We start from the raw sequence: 15,651 nt of genomic DNA on the forward strand, positions 1-15,651 counted from the left end.
AGCATAAGCTTTTGTGGGCTACAGCCCACTTCATCGGATGCATAGAATAAAAAAAGACAGTGATCAATTGTTCTCCATGTCCAGTGAAGGTAGGACAAGAAGCAATCAGCTTAGTCTGCAGCAAGGGAGATTTAAGTTAGAAATTAGAAAGTTTTTCTAACTATAAGGATAGTGAAGTACTAGAATAGGCTTCCAAAGGAAGCTGTAGAATCCCTGTTGTTGAGGGTTTTTAAGAGCAGGTTAGACAAACACCTGTCATGGATGGTCAATATATATGTGGTCTGCCTCAGCACAGGGGACTGGACGAGACTACCTCTACCCCCAAATATCTGTGCAGCATGAGACAATTTTTCCTTTCTTTCCTATCATTTTGCTTCTGGCATTTTTTCCTAAAAAAAATAAATTCCAGTCAGCATAAATTCATGGGATACTGAAGTTTGTGACACTGCTCCACGACAGATATGTGTAAGGTAAAAATGTAATAGATTGTAGAAAATAATGGTCTGTATGGTTTGTATTGGGGCCCCAATTACCCAAACAGAATGGGGGCCATGACATTTTTTAGGCAAAAGAGGAGTTTATTTTGGTAGTGATACACAGTGTGGGTAGGGAACAACCTTAATAAAATGACCTTTCAGATTAGTGGATTCAGATTGTAGTGGATTTGAAATCCATTACAATTACAATTGTGATTACTGACATATGAAAAGGGTTTACACTAACTGCATAAAGAAAACAGTACTTGTGGCACCTTAGAGACTAACAAATTTATTTGAGCATAAGCTTTCGTGAGCTACAGCTCACTTCATCGGATGCATTCGATGAAGTGAGCTGTAGCTCACGAAAGCTTATGCTCAAATAAATTTGTTAGTCTCTAAGGTGCCACAAGTACTCCTTTTCTTTTTGTGAATACAGACTAACATGGCTGCTACTCTGAAAACTAACTACATAGGGTTTCAGCAAAGATATGTGGCTTATATTGATAACCCCATATAATTTTATTATAGATTAAAGTGAAGGACTCATAGCCCTAGCTTTGGGTAGGTGTGATTTTTGTTTCCTTCCCACCACTCCACCAATGCGTCTCTCAACATTGATCCACAACACCTTTGCTGTTCCAATTTTTCACCTCTTTTCAGGTTCTTGTACCCTACCCATCAGCATGGTGTCTGAGCATCTTTCAGAGATGCATTAAGCAATATGTGCTGTATATGGTACCTTCTCCATGTCTCTCCTCTCACCAAGGGGAGAAATAGTCTATGGATTTTATTTTGTTATGAAGTGCTATGTGCTTTTATTTGTGAAAGCCAAGTCAAAAGCACACCCTGCACTTGGACGGAGGCTGGTGAGGTGTGATCTTGGTTTCTGAAAGTGAGAGTTCTGGTCCCAGAATGGCTCCAGCACAAACAAGTATTAGGCTTGCAGTAGATAGTTGCTTTGGGCATAGTTGACAATTGTGGTCTTCATTCCAGATTGAGGTTACTTAAGTGTCCCTGGCCTGTGTCAGTAAGAGCCTTGAAGATGAGGTCTGAGACTTCACATGTACTGTGATGTTGGGAACATAAAAAGTGCCATTCTGAATCAACTCCTGTGGTCCACCTGTTTCAGCATCCTGTCTCAGGCAGTGGCCAGCATCAGCTGCTTCAAAGAAGGTGCAAGAAACCCTGCAATAGGCAGAGAGAGAATACTCTCCCCAGGGAAACCTCCTAATATCTAGTAGTTAGTTTGGCATAAACTCTGAAGCATGAGGTGTCATGTCATTTCTAAAACTTTAGTTTTGTCGTATTAATGCTGGCTGTTCTGTGGGGAATGATAGCCATTTCAAGGTTTAAGATGATGTAGCCATTTAATCTACATATTCGGCATTGAATTAATGTTTTCCTCTTGTCTGACTTTACTTGACTATGTTATATTCCCCAGATTTCTAAGGGGGAGAATATTGAATAGTTATCTTCTCTAAAACAGATTGTTAAATCAGTACGAAAAGATAACAGGTGCCATACATCAGCTCTAGACTGCTGTCTAATAAAGTTGTATTAACGTGTTTAAAGTATATATATCTGATGGCGAACACCTCGTCTTTCTAGTGAACAATTTTTATACTAGATAGGCAAAATCACTCTGTATCCTTGCTAAAAAGCTTTCTTGTGCTAGGATTGTTATAATGTATGTATTAATAATTATCTTAAAGTAGTTGCTGGTGGGAAATGTCTTATCTTGCATAAAAACACTAATGAAATTCCAAAAACTGAGTCATGCTGGATCTACTAACAAATAACCTTGTGACTTCCAAGAATTATCACTCTACAGTCTAAGAAAAGTCTAGGAAAGGAGTAACTAATTTGCTGAGCACTTAATTAACTAGCTGGATTTCTCTTAACATTTTAGTACATTGAGGACTCTGAAATTACAGCAATTGTCATTAGAAGTATAAGGCAAATTATTATTTAATAGGAAATAATTGTGTTAACTGTGTGGTATTGGTTGGTAAATGACTAAACAACCACTATAGCTGCATAATTAAAAATTAAACATTTAGAGGAGTGCCATTTGCATTTAACAGAAGTAAAGAGAAATAATTAAAATGTTAGTTAACCTCTAAAAATATATTTTGTTCACATAAAACCACAAATTCTATTGCATATTTTATTTGTCCTTCCCATGCTTTCCTGCAAGAAGTTCTGCAGAAAATATTGTCCAGAGTTGTGCAAATATTTATAGAAGTAATTGCACACAAGTGTGTGACTGTTTTGGGGAGATGGGAGTTGGTAAGTATTTTCTGAGTAATCCGCAGGCTGAAATGACCACCAAAACCATTTGTTTAACAGATTTAAATAATAAATACAAGTTTGTGTGTAACTTATGAACAGTTTGCAACACGTTAGACCAGTGTTGGGGCACAGCAGCTATACCAAGGAACAATGCAAAAGGAACAAAAGAAATCACCAAGATTTCTTATTGCATTCATAGTGGTAGCCGTGTTAGTCTGTATCAGCAAAAAAAACCCGAGGAATACTTGTGGCACCTGAGAGACTAACAAATTTATTTGGGCATAAGCTTTCGTGGGCTAAAACTCACTTCATCAGATGCATGCAGTGGAAAATACAGTAGGAAGATCTACACACACACACACACACACCATGAAAAAATGGGTGTTGCCATACCAACTGCAACGAGACCAATTAAGGTGGGCTATTATCAGCAGGAGAAAAAAAAACCTTTTGTAGTGATAATCAGAATGGCCCATTTCAAACAGTTGACAAGAAGGTGTGAGTAACAGTAGGGGAGAAAAAAATTAGCATGGGGAAATAGTTTTTACTTTGTGTAATGACCCAATTCACTCCCAGGCTTTATTCAAGCCTAAGTTTCTCATTGGAAAACAGCAGAATTGGAGTTAATTTGCAAACTGGACACCATTAATTTAGGCTTGAATAAAGCCTGGGAGTAGATGGGTCATTACACAAAGTAAAAACTATTTCCCCATGCTAGGTTTTTTTCACCCCTACTGTTACTCACACCTTCTTGTCAACTGTTTGAAATGGGCCATTCTGATTATCACTACAAAAGGTTTTTTTTTCTCCTGCTGATAATAGCCCACCTTAATTGGTCTTGTTGCAGTTGGTATGGCAACACACATACACACACACATGAAAAAATGGATCTTCGTACTGTATTTTCCACTGCATGCATCTGATGAAGTGGGTTTTAGCCCACGAAAGCTTATGCCCAAATAAATTTTAGTCTCGAAGGTGCCATAGTACTTTTTTTTTATATTCAGTTACCATAATCAGTTTTCAATTCTTTAGTACCTCAAATACATTTTTCATGTTTCCAGTACTCCAAGGATTAAAAGCATGTACTAGTCTTCAGATAAACGTTTAAGAGTGTGATCCCCGATAGTTGAATGCTTTGATGTGAAAGGGACAAACTTACAATATCAAAAGTAATTGCTTAAAGTTATTTCTTACGTCACTTTTTGGCTAGTTTGTTTGGCCTTACAAAGGGGAACATGCACATAACATTACTTACTTAAAAACCAAAATATGGTTACTTGAGGTCTCACTCAACAATGTGGACTCAAGACAACTTTCAGTTATTTATACAGAATTATTCTGTTCTTTACGTTCTGAAACAAACTCTCACCACTTCTTAGCCCTGTGTAATCTTGGAGGAGGGGAGAGCTGTTCATAAGGCAGGTCCAAGTCTTGTCTGAATTCTGAAGCTTGCTTGTGGATCCATTTAACTCTGCTTCATCCTGTAACCCTGGAGGAAGGGAGAGGCTGGCTGTGGAGTTTCAGCAAACTTTGCAGTCCATGCGTTGGCATGAAGTTTATATACCCTGTTTCCAGGTTCTTGGAGGAGTACCGTTCTCACTTTCTATTGGGCACTGGTCACCTGGGCACTCAAGTTGCAGGTCTAAGTTTCTCTCTTGCTTCTGCTAGTATCCAGTAGATGGCGGCAGTGTACAACAAATTTCTTCAATGCTTCTCTTGGACGGAGGGTTTTTGTTTGATTTGCTTCATGGATTGTATTTCAATATTAGCCCAAACCAATGGGAAGTTCCCCATTTTATGAAATTTCTTCTAATATTTCAAAGTTTAAACCCTGGTTAGGTGCTTATCTTTTCCCTTCTTATGCTATACAATTCCTATCATTTTACAAAGAAAAACATCCCTTTGGTCCTCTAAATCCAGTGGACACATGGTCCATACATACTTTTTCATTTCACATCTTTCAGGGCTTATCAAATACATGAGATGCTACACTAGAGGAACAAGACACATTATTCAGATATAGCGAGATGTATATCCGATAACTTTCCATTCCACTAGTAAAATCATCACTGAGAAAGTTTACAGATGACAAAAATTGTAGGAGTAATAAATAGGGATGCCACCCAGCTGGATTTTACCCGGACAGTCTGGTTTTTGGCTTCGGTGTCCAGGTGCCATGTAGGGTTGCCAGGTGCCTGGTTTTTTAGTGTAAAGTCTGGTCAAAAAGGGGACCTGGCAGTCTCCGGTCAGATATACTGACTGGACACCAAAAGCCTGGTTACCGCGGAGTAGGGGAAGGTGCTGGGTCATTAACTCTCACCAGCCCCTGCTCAGCTGAGGTTGCCTCCTATCTGAACACAAGCTCCTTGTCAGGCTGCAGCAGCTCCTGTCCCAGCCCCGAAGCAGAGGGAGCCCAGCTAGGACAGGTGGAGATGATCTTGGCACAGGTTGAGGAGCGAATGACTGAAGTGGGGAAGAGGCAGAGAAGGAAGCAAGGCCTTGTGGGGGGAGAGGTGGGGCAGGGCCTTGGGGGTCCAGTTACTAGCCATTACAAAGATGGCAACCCTAGTGGTAAATAAGGAAGCAAACAGGTCATTGATACAGATTATCTAGATCTCTTGTAAGGGGCCAAGCAAACAATGTGTCTTAACACAGCTATATGTGTACATCTAGGAATAAAGAATGTAGACCATACTGCTTCTCAGGATGGAGTCCTCCATCCTGTGACTTTGAAAAAGATGTATATGGGGATAATCAGTTGAACATGAGCTCCCAATGTGACTCTGTTTTCAAAAGGGCCTATGCAGTCCTTGGATGCATAAACGGGAACCTCGAATAGGAGAAGAGAGGGTATTTTACTTCTGTAATTGGCACAAGTGCTGGAATACGCTGTCCAGTTCTGGTGCCCACAGTTCAAGAAGGATGTTTGATAAATTGGAGAGAGTTCAGAGAAGAGCCACAAGAATTATGATAAAACCACACCCTATAGCCATAGACTCGAGGAGCTCAGTCTATTTAGCTTAACAAAGAGAAAGTTAAAGGATGATTTGATTAGTCTAAGTACCTACATGGGGAACAAACATTTAATAATGGGCTCTAGAATCTAGCAGACAATGGTATAACACAATCCAATGACTGGAAGCGGAAGCTAGATTAATTCAGACTGGAACTAGGGCATACCTTTTTAACAATGATAGTAATTAACCATTGGAACAATTTACCAAGGGTTGTGGTGGCTTCTCCATTACTGGCAATTTTTAAATCAAGACTGGATGTTTTTCTAAAAGCTCTGCTCTAGGAATTATCATGGGGAAGTTCTATGGCCTGTGTTATACAGAAGACCAGACAAGATTATCACAATGGTCCCTCCTGGCCTTGGAATCTGACTTGATTCATAAGAAAGATGAATGTACTATTTTTACTTCGCGATTTGGGATGAAAGATATATTTTGGACATCGTAGGGTATCAGTAAGTTTGACCTCTGGGACTTCTGGCTTTTTGGGTCTCACAGCAAGCTATTCCTAGCTGGTTATAATTTACATTTTCTACACTCCTCTCTGGTTCTTAATTCCTTGTAGCTAGACAGTGAGTGGGAATTCTTGCCACATACACATAATGAGAGGTTCCTTTTTAAGGGTTTTATAATAGCTTGAAGCCTAGGCACTGACTCTTTGCTTTCCTGGGAATTGGCCCACCTGTTGTGATGTGTATTTGATCCCACTCTCTTGCTTTAAGAAGCAGCTTAATTTTGGAACGTGCATGGGGATGATTGGCAGTAATCCTGGTTTTGAAGAGAAAAGGGTGCTTGCTTCCGGATTATGTAAATCGAAAGGGCTATAGTAACCCATATTTGACACACATACATTTTACAAGCATGTCACTTACTTGTCCTTTTGTTTCTCAATTACCCCTTCTTGCTTTTTCCTTGGTTAGTTCAGAACCATTTTTCTGCCTACTGTTCGGATGCTGTGTGAATGTTTATAATCTGTCAGAGCAGAATTCCCTGCAGAAATGTTGATCTTTTCTGTCCAGTATTTGCACAGGCTCTGATGTTGGTATGCATTCTGTTTCCTCTCTGCTAGTTAAAGAGCTGGGGCGTAGAGGAACTTCAGAGGAGACTCTCTGCCCTCGATCCCATGATGGAACAGGAAATTGAAGAGATCCGCCAGAAGTATCAGTCTAAACGGCAGCCAATCCTTGATGCCATCGAAGCCAAGAAACGTCGGCAGCAGAACTTTTGAAAGCGCCACTGGTAGAATAAATGTCCACCCTCTGAAACAATCAGAACCTTGCTTTTATGACTACTACACAGATTGATTTCTACTGAAATGTGTAAGCAAAGTAGGGAGCAAAACTTCTGCTCACTTATTTTTCCATAGCACCTTTCTGAACTCAGGAATGCCATTAAGTGGGACATCCTGATGGATGGATAATGGTATGTTTTAATGTTGGATATATTTAAAATAGAAAGTGTATTATTTCAGAGGAGTTATGTTACTGTTTTTAGATTAAACTTGTTTTAAATCAGGGGAACAGATACAAATAAGACTAACGTTGGTTCATTTTCTTGACGTAACTTTCAGTAGTCTATTTTCTTCCCTTTTAATATGTACTGTGGTGGTTAAAAGCTGCATCTTTCTTTTTTTTTTGTACGGGCTCAGTTTCAAACATTTTAACGATCTTATTACTGTTAAGGTACCATGGAAAGTGTTAGCAAATTGAAGAGGTCACTGAAAAGAGTAGACAAGAAGATGCAGAAACTATTCCCACCTTTGGAAAGGAACAAATCTTACTTTTGAAAAGCCTGTAATAAGCCCCATGCCTTACCCGGTGCGCTTTAAGCAAATGTTTTTTGAGTCCGTAGTTTTGTCTTGTGAGAACTGTATAAATTAATAGTGGTAGATTAAGCATGTAGCTCTATTTCCATCAAATGCTATTCTGCAGTTTAAAAGTCTCTCACTTAAACCAAGCAGAGTTCCAATGTAAAATGCAGCAAATGTCCCTTCACCTGCATCCTGGGAAATATCTTCATTTAGTTCCTACTAGCATTAGAGAGCTAAAAAGTTCTGTGTGAACACTCACTTGGGAAATCAGATATTTTTTGCTCCATGAAGGAGAGGATTTAAACATTTCACTAATTATGGTGATTTACAGGGCTTTACAATTTCAAGCCTCCATCTCTAGATGAAAAATTGCATAATGTTTTACTTAGAGGTCAAGTATGGCAGAAAAGCTAAGCTGAAAATAAAGTTAGGTTACCCAAAAGTTTAAACAACAATATATTGATGCCAGAGGAGCTGGGTGACTGAAGTTCCAACTTAACCTGTTCTGCATTTAATATGGCTACGATCAATCTCTCCTCCAGTTTTTCTGGATACTGGTAAACAGTGTGTTTTCTATCTGGGATAACTATGGAAAAGTCTGCCTTTTTCATGGTATTAACGAGTTGTGGAAAATCACCAGATTGTACACTTACCATCAGTGTGAGTCAGGTTACCTTAAAATGGTTTAATAACTTACACTGACATGATGAAGAGCAAAACAGAAAACGTAATCCAGGTATCTCCAGTCATAGACGCAGAGACTTCACAGTGGGTGTGCTGTGCTTTGGCAGTGGTAGAGCAAAGCTAATGTTGGATTTAATTTTAGGATCCACTTGTAGTTGTATCTAGTTATTCCACATAAAATGAAATGTTTGTAAAGAGCGAGTATTTCAAGTATTTTCTCTCTGACGGAGGGCCTACTTTTCAAGTCATCCTTCTGAACCAGACCTTGGTACGACACACACAATTAAATATCAGTTTCCTGAAATCAAACGCTTCTAGTAACAAGAAGGGTTCCAGTCATAGCTGGTGGAAGCATTATAGTTTTACACCTTGTTTCTTGGGATTGTACCCTCAGCTGCTGTAAATCAGTGAGCTCAGTTGGCATAGGAGTCATGCCAGTTTACACCCCTGAGGATCTGGCTTTTAATATCTTCAGTTTATTCTTCAGCTGCAAATAGACAGAGCTAATATAACTGACTCCAAGAGCTCAGCAGCCTAGTCAGGCAGACTCTGGAAGGAAAGAGGCGTAGGCAATGGCTTCTGGCATGAGCTGGGAACAGTACATTTCATGCATACCCACATTAACAAGCTGTTGGGAAGTTATGATTTTTGATAGCCTCTAATATTGCAAAAGTTTCTAGGATGAAGATCTTGAAAGAAATCAAGTAAACTGAGTTAATCACTTTCACAGCACAAGCTAAATAATTTAAACCTCTGTTTGTGTTAGATGACAATCTCTTAGCAATAAGAATCTGGCAATTTAAATGAACCATGCAGGCTAGTAAGTGCCTGTGTTGACAATACAGCACACTAATAATGCTGGACATACACACACCATCTGCAGTACTTATTAAAAATTCATCCAATGTGTGTGTTTGCTCACTCAAAAATATTTATTAAAGATGCTGAAATGTGGGTTGGGTTTTTATAGGGCTAATGTTCATTACATTCCCTTGGTTAAATGAAGCTTCCAGTGACAAGATGCAATTTTTTCATTTTAAATACTGGCTCATGGCTTAGTTACTTCTAGTACATATACATTTTGCCTCTGGCATGATGCACATGTACAATATGAGTGACTTGGTAGCAAGCTATGTGCATTGCTTACATGTCAAGTAGACCATTCTGTTAGGAATGGTTTCCTTTGTACTATATTTACCACTGATAGACCAAACTTCTTTCATCAACAGGAAGACATTGAGAAGCCCATGTTTTACTTAAAACACCAAAGTTGGGTGCTTGACTTCAGTTTTCACTTTACTGAGTACATAACTTGATTGCTATAATTAGTGCTTATGACTAAAGACGTGTTAGTGAAATAACTTTCACTGAAATGGTTGCTGATGAAAAAATCCCAGTAAAATAACCCAAATATGTGAAAGTAAGTGGTCCAATGGTTTAATTTTCTCTTAAATCTGCCTTTAATCCCCATAAGAGTTGAGGCTTACAACTAGATTTGCTACTCTTGGAGTTTGAACAAATATGGGAATTTTTTCACCTTCAGGAATTGGTCATTTTAACTAGAGAAAACATTTCCTGTTTCAGATCCCCTGCAGGAGCCTCATATATGCTCACTCCTTAAATTCCTCCAACCTGTGACAACTGAGGCTTATATCCTGAGGAAAGGCAATTCAGGCAACATTTTTAAGCAATATGTTCATTTCATTGTGAAATTATATTCACATGCTTTATGGGTCCATATTCATTGCTGAAAAGTGTTTTGGACAAACTGTCATCTTCACTTTCCAACCTGCAAAGATGCTGATGCTGTCAGTTACGTGAGACTTAATAATGTGAAATTTGTAGCTTTAACTTTTTGTAACAAATTAGTGATACCGGCATAAAGTGCTGACTTGAAATGCTATTTTGTAAGATCTGACTGTTTGTATATATTAGTATTGTCATTAGTTTGTATATGTATGAAATAGTGACTTATTGCATTTCCTTTGAGTTTGATACAGGAGATTTTGTTTGAATAATCTTGCTCAAATATCTTGCCTTAGTTGTTCAAAATGACAAATAAACTGCCCTAACTGAAAGTCATAATGCCTTGACTTTATGTGGAATTTAAAAAATTCTTAATAGTACAGTATTTGCTTGCTTGAGTCAGCACCAGAAACACTGAAAGATCCTCAGATCTTTCAGAGCATTTTTCTTGAGGATAGGTTGGTTCAGAAATTGGTAACAAGATGTGGAACCCGTTGCCATGAGAGAACTGGTTCCAGTCTATTCCTGTTCAGCAGTGGGCCCATAAATTAACCAGGGGATGACTCTTCAATGACCTAGAAGTTGAGTCCAGTTTCTATTGGACATTTTCCACAGAAATCAGTTAGCACCTTTTGTTAGTCTCTACAGCAGTCAAGTGCATATGGAGACAGAACTCATTCCCTCTGAGGGGTATCTTACACTGCCTCAGCTGCTTGCTGTACCTGCTCTGTGCCTAGGACTTCACTCTCCAAGGGTGAAAAGGGAAAGTGGACATGTTACGTTGGGGACTTAAGTGCTTGAAGCTGAGATTTTCAGTGCTACAAAACCCTGGCTCATCTGGCACCTAAACACTCTCCACCTGCGTTTTTGCTGTACAAGTTCCATAGGCACCTGAGTTTCTGCCTCTGGGCATACAAACTACTGCCTCCTCCAAGTCATCTGGGCACTTCTCTCACACTGTAGCTCCAGCGTGATCCTCAAACCAGGTGAAGATGAGCACTCACCTAGGCTATGGAAGAAGCAGGGGAATGCCTTAGCCCCTAAATTAAAGTTATAAAGGAAGCAGGATGGGGACCACCGGTGCCTCAAATGCCTTAGATGTCTAAACTGCCTGACTCCAGGAGAAGGATTCATGGCTATGGTTTGCAAGCAGAGCTAGGTGCCTCCCTCCAGCCTAGACTTAGATGCTTAACTCCTTGAGGGGGGCAGGGTTCAGGATACACCTCATTAGCATCTCCCACTGGTTAGTTTAGGCAGCTCCCTGCTGAGTATGTTGGGTTTCTCAGACACTGCTCTCCAATGAAGAGGGGGTAGGGGGAGAACAGGGCACCTAGACACAAATGCAGCTTTTGGGCTTTGTAAATCAATGGAATCCTCAAAGCCTAAGTATGGCCATGCTCAGCATCCCTGTGCTTGTTCTTTTGTGGTTCTGGGCCATAAGGCATTGGTGAGCAAGGGAAGAGTTTCTTTATCCAGCTTTATACTTTGTCCCCTGCAGAAGACCTAGGTCTGCCCTCGTTAGTTTAGTTTTACAGTTTCTGGGGATGGAAGATGGACATGTTAGATATACAGAATTTATAACCTACACATTAACCTAATGGTTCCTCTAGCTCTGTAGAGCAGAATGAAATAATTGTTTAGGGGTTGAGGGGTGTATCTGACCATTGGGTCATTTAAAAACATGGGAGCTAACTCATAATTCCTGAGAGCTTGAAATTTGAGTTAGCAGTAAATTAAAGAAACTGTGCTGTCCTTCTCTTCCAGTGCACTCTGTATTATACACCATTTCCTTGAACTGCTGCTGCAGCTGGAAAAATCTCTAATAGAGAAGGATGACAAAGTGAAGCAGAAGAAATTGAATTGATGCTGGCTGCAGAGTCATCATCTTTGGTTAGCCATGCTGGAAGAAGTTAAATTAGGCCAGAGCATTTAAACACAATTCCTGAATTAAAGAGTGGGGGACACTGTAGGTATTACAGCAAAATGCCTAATGCCTGAAGATGGGGTATAGCATGGGCCTATTCAGAACACAGGTTACTGGCACATTTTGGAAGGGCAGAATGAAGATAGGAGTTGTCCATGCTACAGCAGAAGTTGCACATCACCTTCGAACTGTTGTCTCAAATACTGACTAGTTCACGAGCATAGGATTAATCTAGGAGCATCATTCACACTGCCATCCATAGCTATTTTTGCAAAGTATATAGCTAGCAAAGGTTCAAGAATGCAGAAGCAGCTTCATGAGCCAGGAGCTGGTACTTAGACCATATGCCCCTGAGCTTTGTCCCATGTAAATGGGAAATATCTGGCAAGATTGGTAGTTATAACACGGGCAGGAGGGCCCTCTCTCCCCTCCTTCTGTGCATCTAAAACAAATAGCACAACCAGCAGGTTAGAGAGACTTGAAGGAGGTATAAATTAAATGTAAACTCCCAGAACTATTAATGTTGCCCTAACAGGAAACCCTCATCTCCTTTAACCTTTTGATAAGTTTCTAGGGTCACATTCTAATAGTGAGCTGGGAAGTCTTACACATGAGCTCTGTGAAGGGAGGAGAGCCCAGGTCTCCTGGTTCAAATACTGACCTGGGTAGTTCAGCATTTTATCGGGTGCCACAAGAGGAAAGGGCCACAGGATGCTCCTATTCCCAGCCATCCCTCCAGTGGCCTATATTCTCCCTTTGTGCTGGTAAACAAGAGCGCAAGGGATGAAGGCTAGAATCAGGCTATAGAAACAATGTTTGATAACTCTTCCATCTTGCTCTTGGATCCAGCTATTTTTGTGCCAGAAGGAGAACAAAACCTGCCTCTGCTCTGATGAACAAACACAAAAAGCATGATCAGCAGAAATATCCTCAGTCTCCCAAAATGCCAGTCAGCTACTTCTAAGCACAAATTGATTTAAATCCCTGTTAAGTGGCTAAAGTCCCAGCAGACAGCCAGTTTTTGTTTAAAATATGAATAGAATTTGGCTCCCTCTGCACTCCCAGCGCATGCCACTTCACCACTCTCCCCCTAAAATAAGTATGCTAGAGCTGCATGAAGAAAAGGAAGACTTGTGACACCTTAGAGACTAACCAATTTATTTGAGCATAAGCTTTCGGGAGCAACAGATCACTTCATCGAATGCATACACACTGTAACAAAAGTGATCAGGTAAGGTGAGCTATTACCAGCAGGAGAGCGGGGTTGGGGGTGGACCTTTTGTAGTAATAATCAAGGTGGGCCATTTCCAGCTGTTGACAAGAATGTGTGAGGAACAGAATGGGGGGAAATAAGCATGGGGAAGTAGTTTTACTTTGTGTAATGACACATCCACTCCCAGTTTTTATTCAAGCCTAATTTAATGGTGTCCAGTTTGCAAATTAATTCCAATTCAGCAGTCTCTCATTGGAGTCTGTTTTTGAAGTTTTTTTGTTGAAGAATTGCCACTTTTAGGTCTAATCAAGTGACCAGAGAGATTGAAGTGTTCTCCGACTGGTTTTTGAATGTTATAATTCTTGACGTCTGATTTGTGTCCATTTATTCTTTTGCACAGAGACTGTCCAGTTTGGCCAATGTACACAGCAGAGGGGCATTGCTGGCACATGATGGCATATATCATGTTGGTAGATGTGCAGGTGAATGAGGCCCTGATAGTGTCCCCGATGTGATTAGGCCCTATGACGGTGTCCCCTGAATAGATATGTGGACACAGTTGGCAATGGGCTTTGTTGCAAGGATAGGTTCCTGGGTTACAGAGTAACAGCCGTGTTAGTCTGTATTCGCAAAAAGAAAAGGAGTACTTGTGGCACCTTAGAGACTAACCAATTTAGTCTCTAAGGTTTCTGGGTTAGTGTCTTTGTTGTGTGGTTGCTGGTGAGTATTTGCTTCAGGTTGGGGGGCTGTCTGTAAGCGAGGATTGGCCTGTCTCCCAAGATCTGTGAGAGTGATGAGTCATCCTTCAGGATAGAAAAGGAGTACTTGTGGCACCTTAGAGACTAACCAATTTATTAGAGCATAAGCTTTCGTGAGCTACAGCTCACTTCCTCAGATGCATATCGTGGAAACTGCAGCAGACTTTATATATACACAGAGAATATGAAACAATACCTACTCCCACCCCACTGTCCTGCTGGTAATAGCTTATCTAAAGTGATCATCAGGTGGGCCATTTCCAGCACAAATCCAGGTTTTCTCACCCTCCACCCCCCCCCCACAAATTCACTCTCCTGCTGGTGATAGCCCATCCAAAGTGACAACTCTTTACACAATGTGCATGACAATCAAGTTGGGCTATTTCCTGCACAAATCCAGGTTCTCACATCCCCCCCACCCCCATACACACACAAACTCACTCTCCTGCTGGTAATAGCTCATCCAAACTGACCACTCTTCAAGTTTAAATCCAAGTTAAACCAGAACATCTGGGGGGGGGGTAGGAAAAAACAAGAGGAAACAGGCTACCTTGCATAATGACTTAGCCACTCCCAGTCTCTATTTAAGCCTAAATTAATAGTATCCAATTTGCAAATGAATTCCAATTCAGCAGTTTCTCGCTGGAGTCTGGATTTGAAGTTTTTTTGTTTTAAGATAGCGACCTTCATGTCTGTGATTGCGTGACCAGAGAGATTGAAGTGTTCTCCGACTGGTTTATGAATGTTATAATTCTTGACGTCTGGATTTGTGCTGGAAATGGCCCACCTGATGATCACTTTAGATAAGCTATTACCAGTAGGACAGTGGGGTGGGAGTAGGTATTGTTTCATATTCTCTGTGTATATATAAAGCCTGCTGCAGTTTCCACGATATGCATCTGAGGAAGTGAGCTGTAGCTCACGAAAGCTTATGCTCTAATAAATTGGTTAGTCTAAGGTGCCACAAGTACTCCTTTTCTTTTTGCGAATACAGACTAACACGGCTGTTACTCTGAAACCTTCAGGATAGGTGGTGGATCCTTGATGATGTGTTGGAGAGGTTTTAGTTGGGGGCTGAAGGTGATGGCTAGTGGCGTTCTGTTATTTACTTTGTTGGGCCTGTTCTGTAGTAGGTGACTTCTGGATACTCTTCTGGCTCTGTCAATCTGTTTCTTTACTTCAGCAGGTGGGTAGTGTAGTTGTAAGAATGCTTGATGGAGATCTTGTAGGTGTTTGTCTCTGTCTGAGGGGTTGGAGCAAATGTGGTTGTATCGTAGAGCTTGGCTGTAGACAATGGATTGTGTGGTGTGGTCTGGCTGAAAGCTGGAGGCATGTAGGTAGGAATAGCAGTCAGTAGGTTTCCGGTATAGGGTGGTGTTTATGTGACCATAGCTTATTAGCACCGTAGTGTCCAGGAAGTGGATCTCTTGTGTGGACTGGTCCAGGCTGAGGTTGATGGTGGGATGGAAATTGTTGAAATCATGGTGGAATTCCTCAAGGGCTTCTTTTCCATGGGTCCAGATGATGAAGATGTCATCAATGTAGTGCAAGTAGAGTAGGGGCATTAGGGGACGAGAGCTGAGGAAGCGTTGTTCTAAGTCTGCCATAAAAATGTTGGCATACTGTGCGGCCATGTGGGTACCCATAGCAGTGCCGCTGATTTGAAGGTATACATTGTCCCCAAATGTGACATAGTTATGGGTGAGGACAAAGTCACAAAGTTCAGCC

At 40.7% G+C, this 15,651-nt stretch overlaps 2 protein-coding genes across 2 annotated transcripts in view; both read left to right on the forward strand.

The window, feature by feature from the left end:
* The window catches only part of STK4 (serine/threonine kinase 4), a 77,018-nt gene extending 66,700 nt beyond the window's left edge, over positions 1 to 10,318 (forward strand). The window contains exon 11 of the mRNA XM_084645552.1: positions 6,858 to 10,318. Within this exon, the coding sequence (XP_084501678.1) occupies positions 6,858 to 7,016 (159 nt within the window). The 3' untranslated portion in view covers positions 7,017 to 10,318. The remainder of the gene's footprint in view (positions 1 to 6,857) is intronic.
* Positions 10,319 to 13,090: 2,772 nt separating this feature from the next.
* RBPJL (recombination signal binding protein for immunoglobulin kappa J region like) overlaps positions 13,091 to 15,651 on the forward strand; it is a 205,148-nt gene continuing 202,587 nt past the window's right edge. The window contains exon 1 of the mRNA XM_084645489.1: positions 13,091 to 13,183. Coding sequence (XP_084501615.1) covers positions 13,154 to 13,183 — 30 coding nt within the window. The 5' untranslated portion in view covers positions 13,091 to 13,153. The remainder of the gene's footprint in view (positions 13,184 to 15,651) is intronic.

The sequence above is a fragment of the Lepidochelys olivacea genome (assembly GCF_965140295.1).
Source record: "Lepidochelys olivacea isolate rLepOli2 genome assembly, chromosome: 13".
Taxonomy (NCBI): Eukaryota; Metazoa; Chordata; order Testudines; family Cheloniidae; genus Lepidochelys; species Lepidochelys olivacea.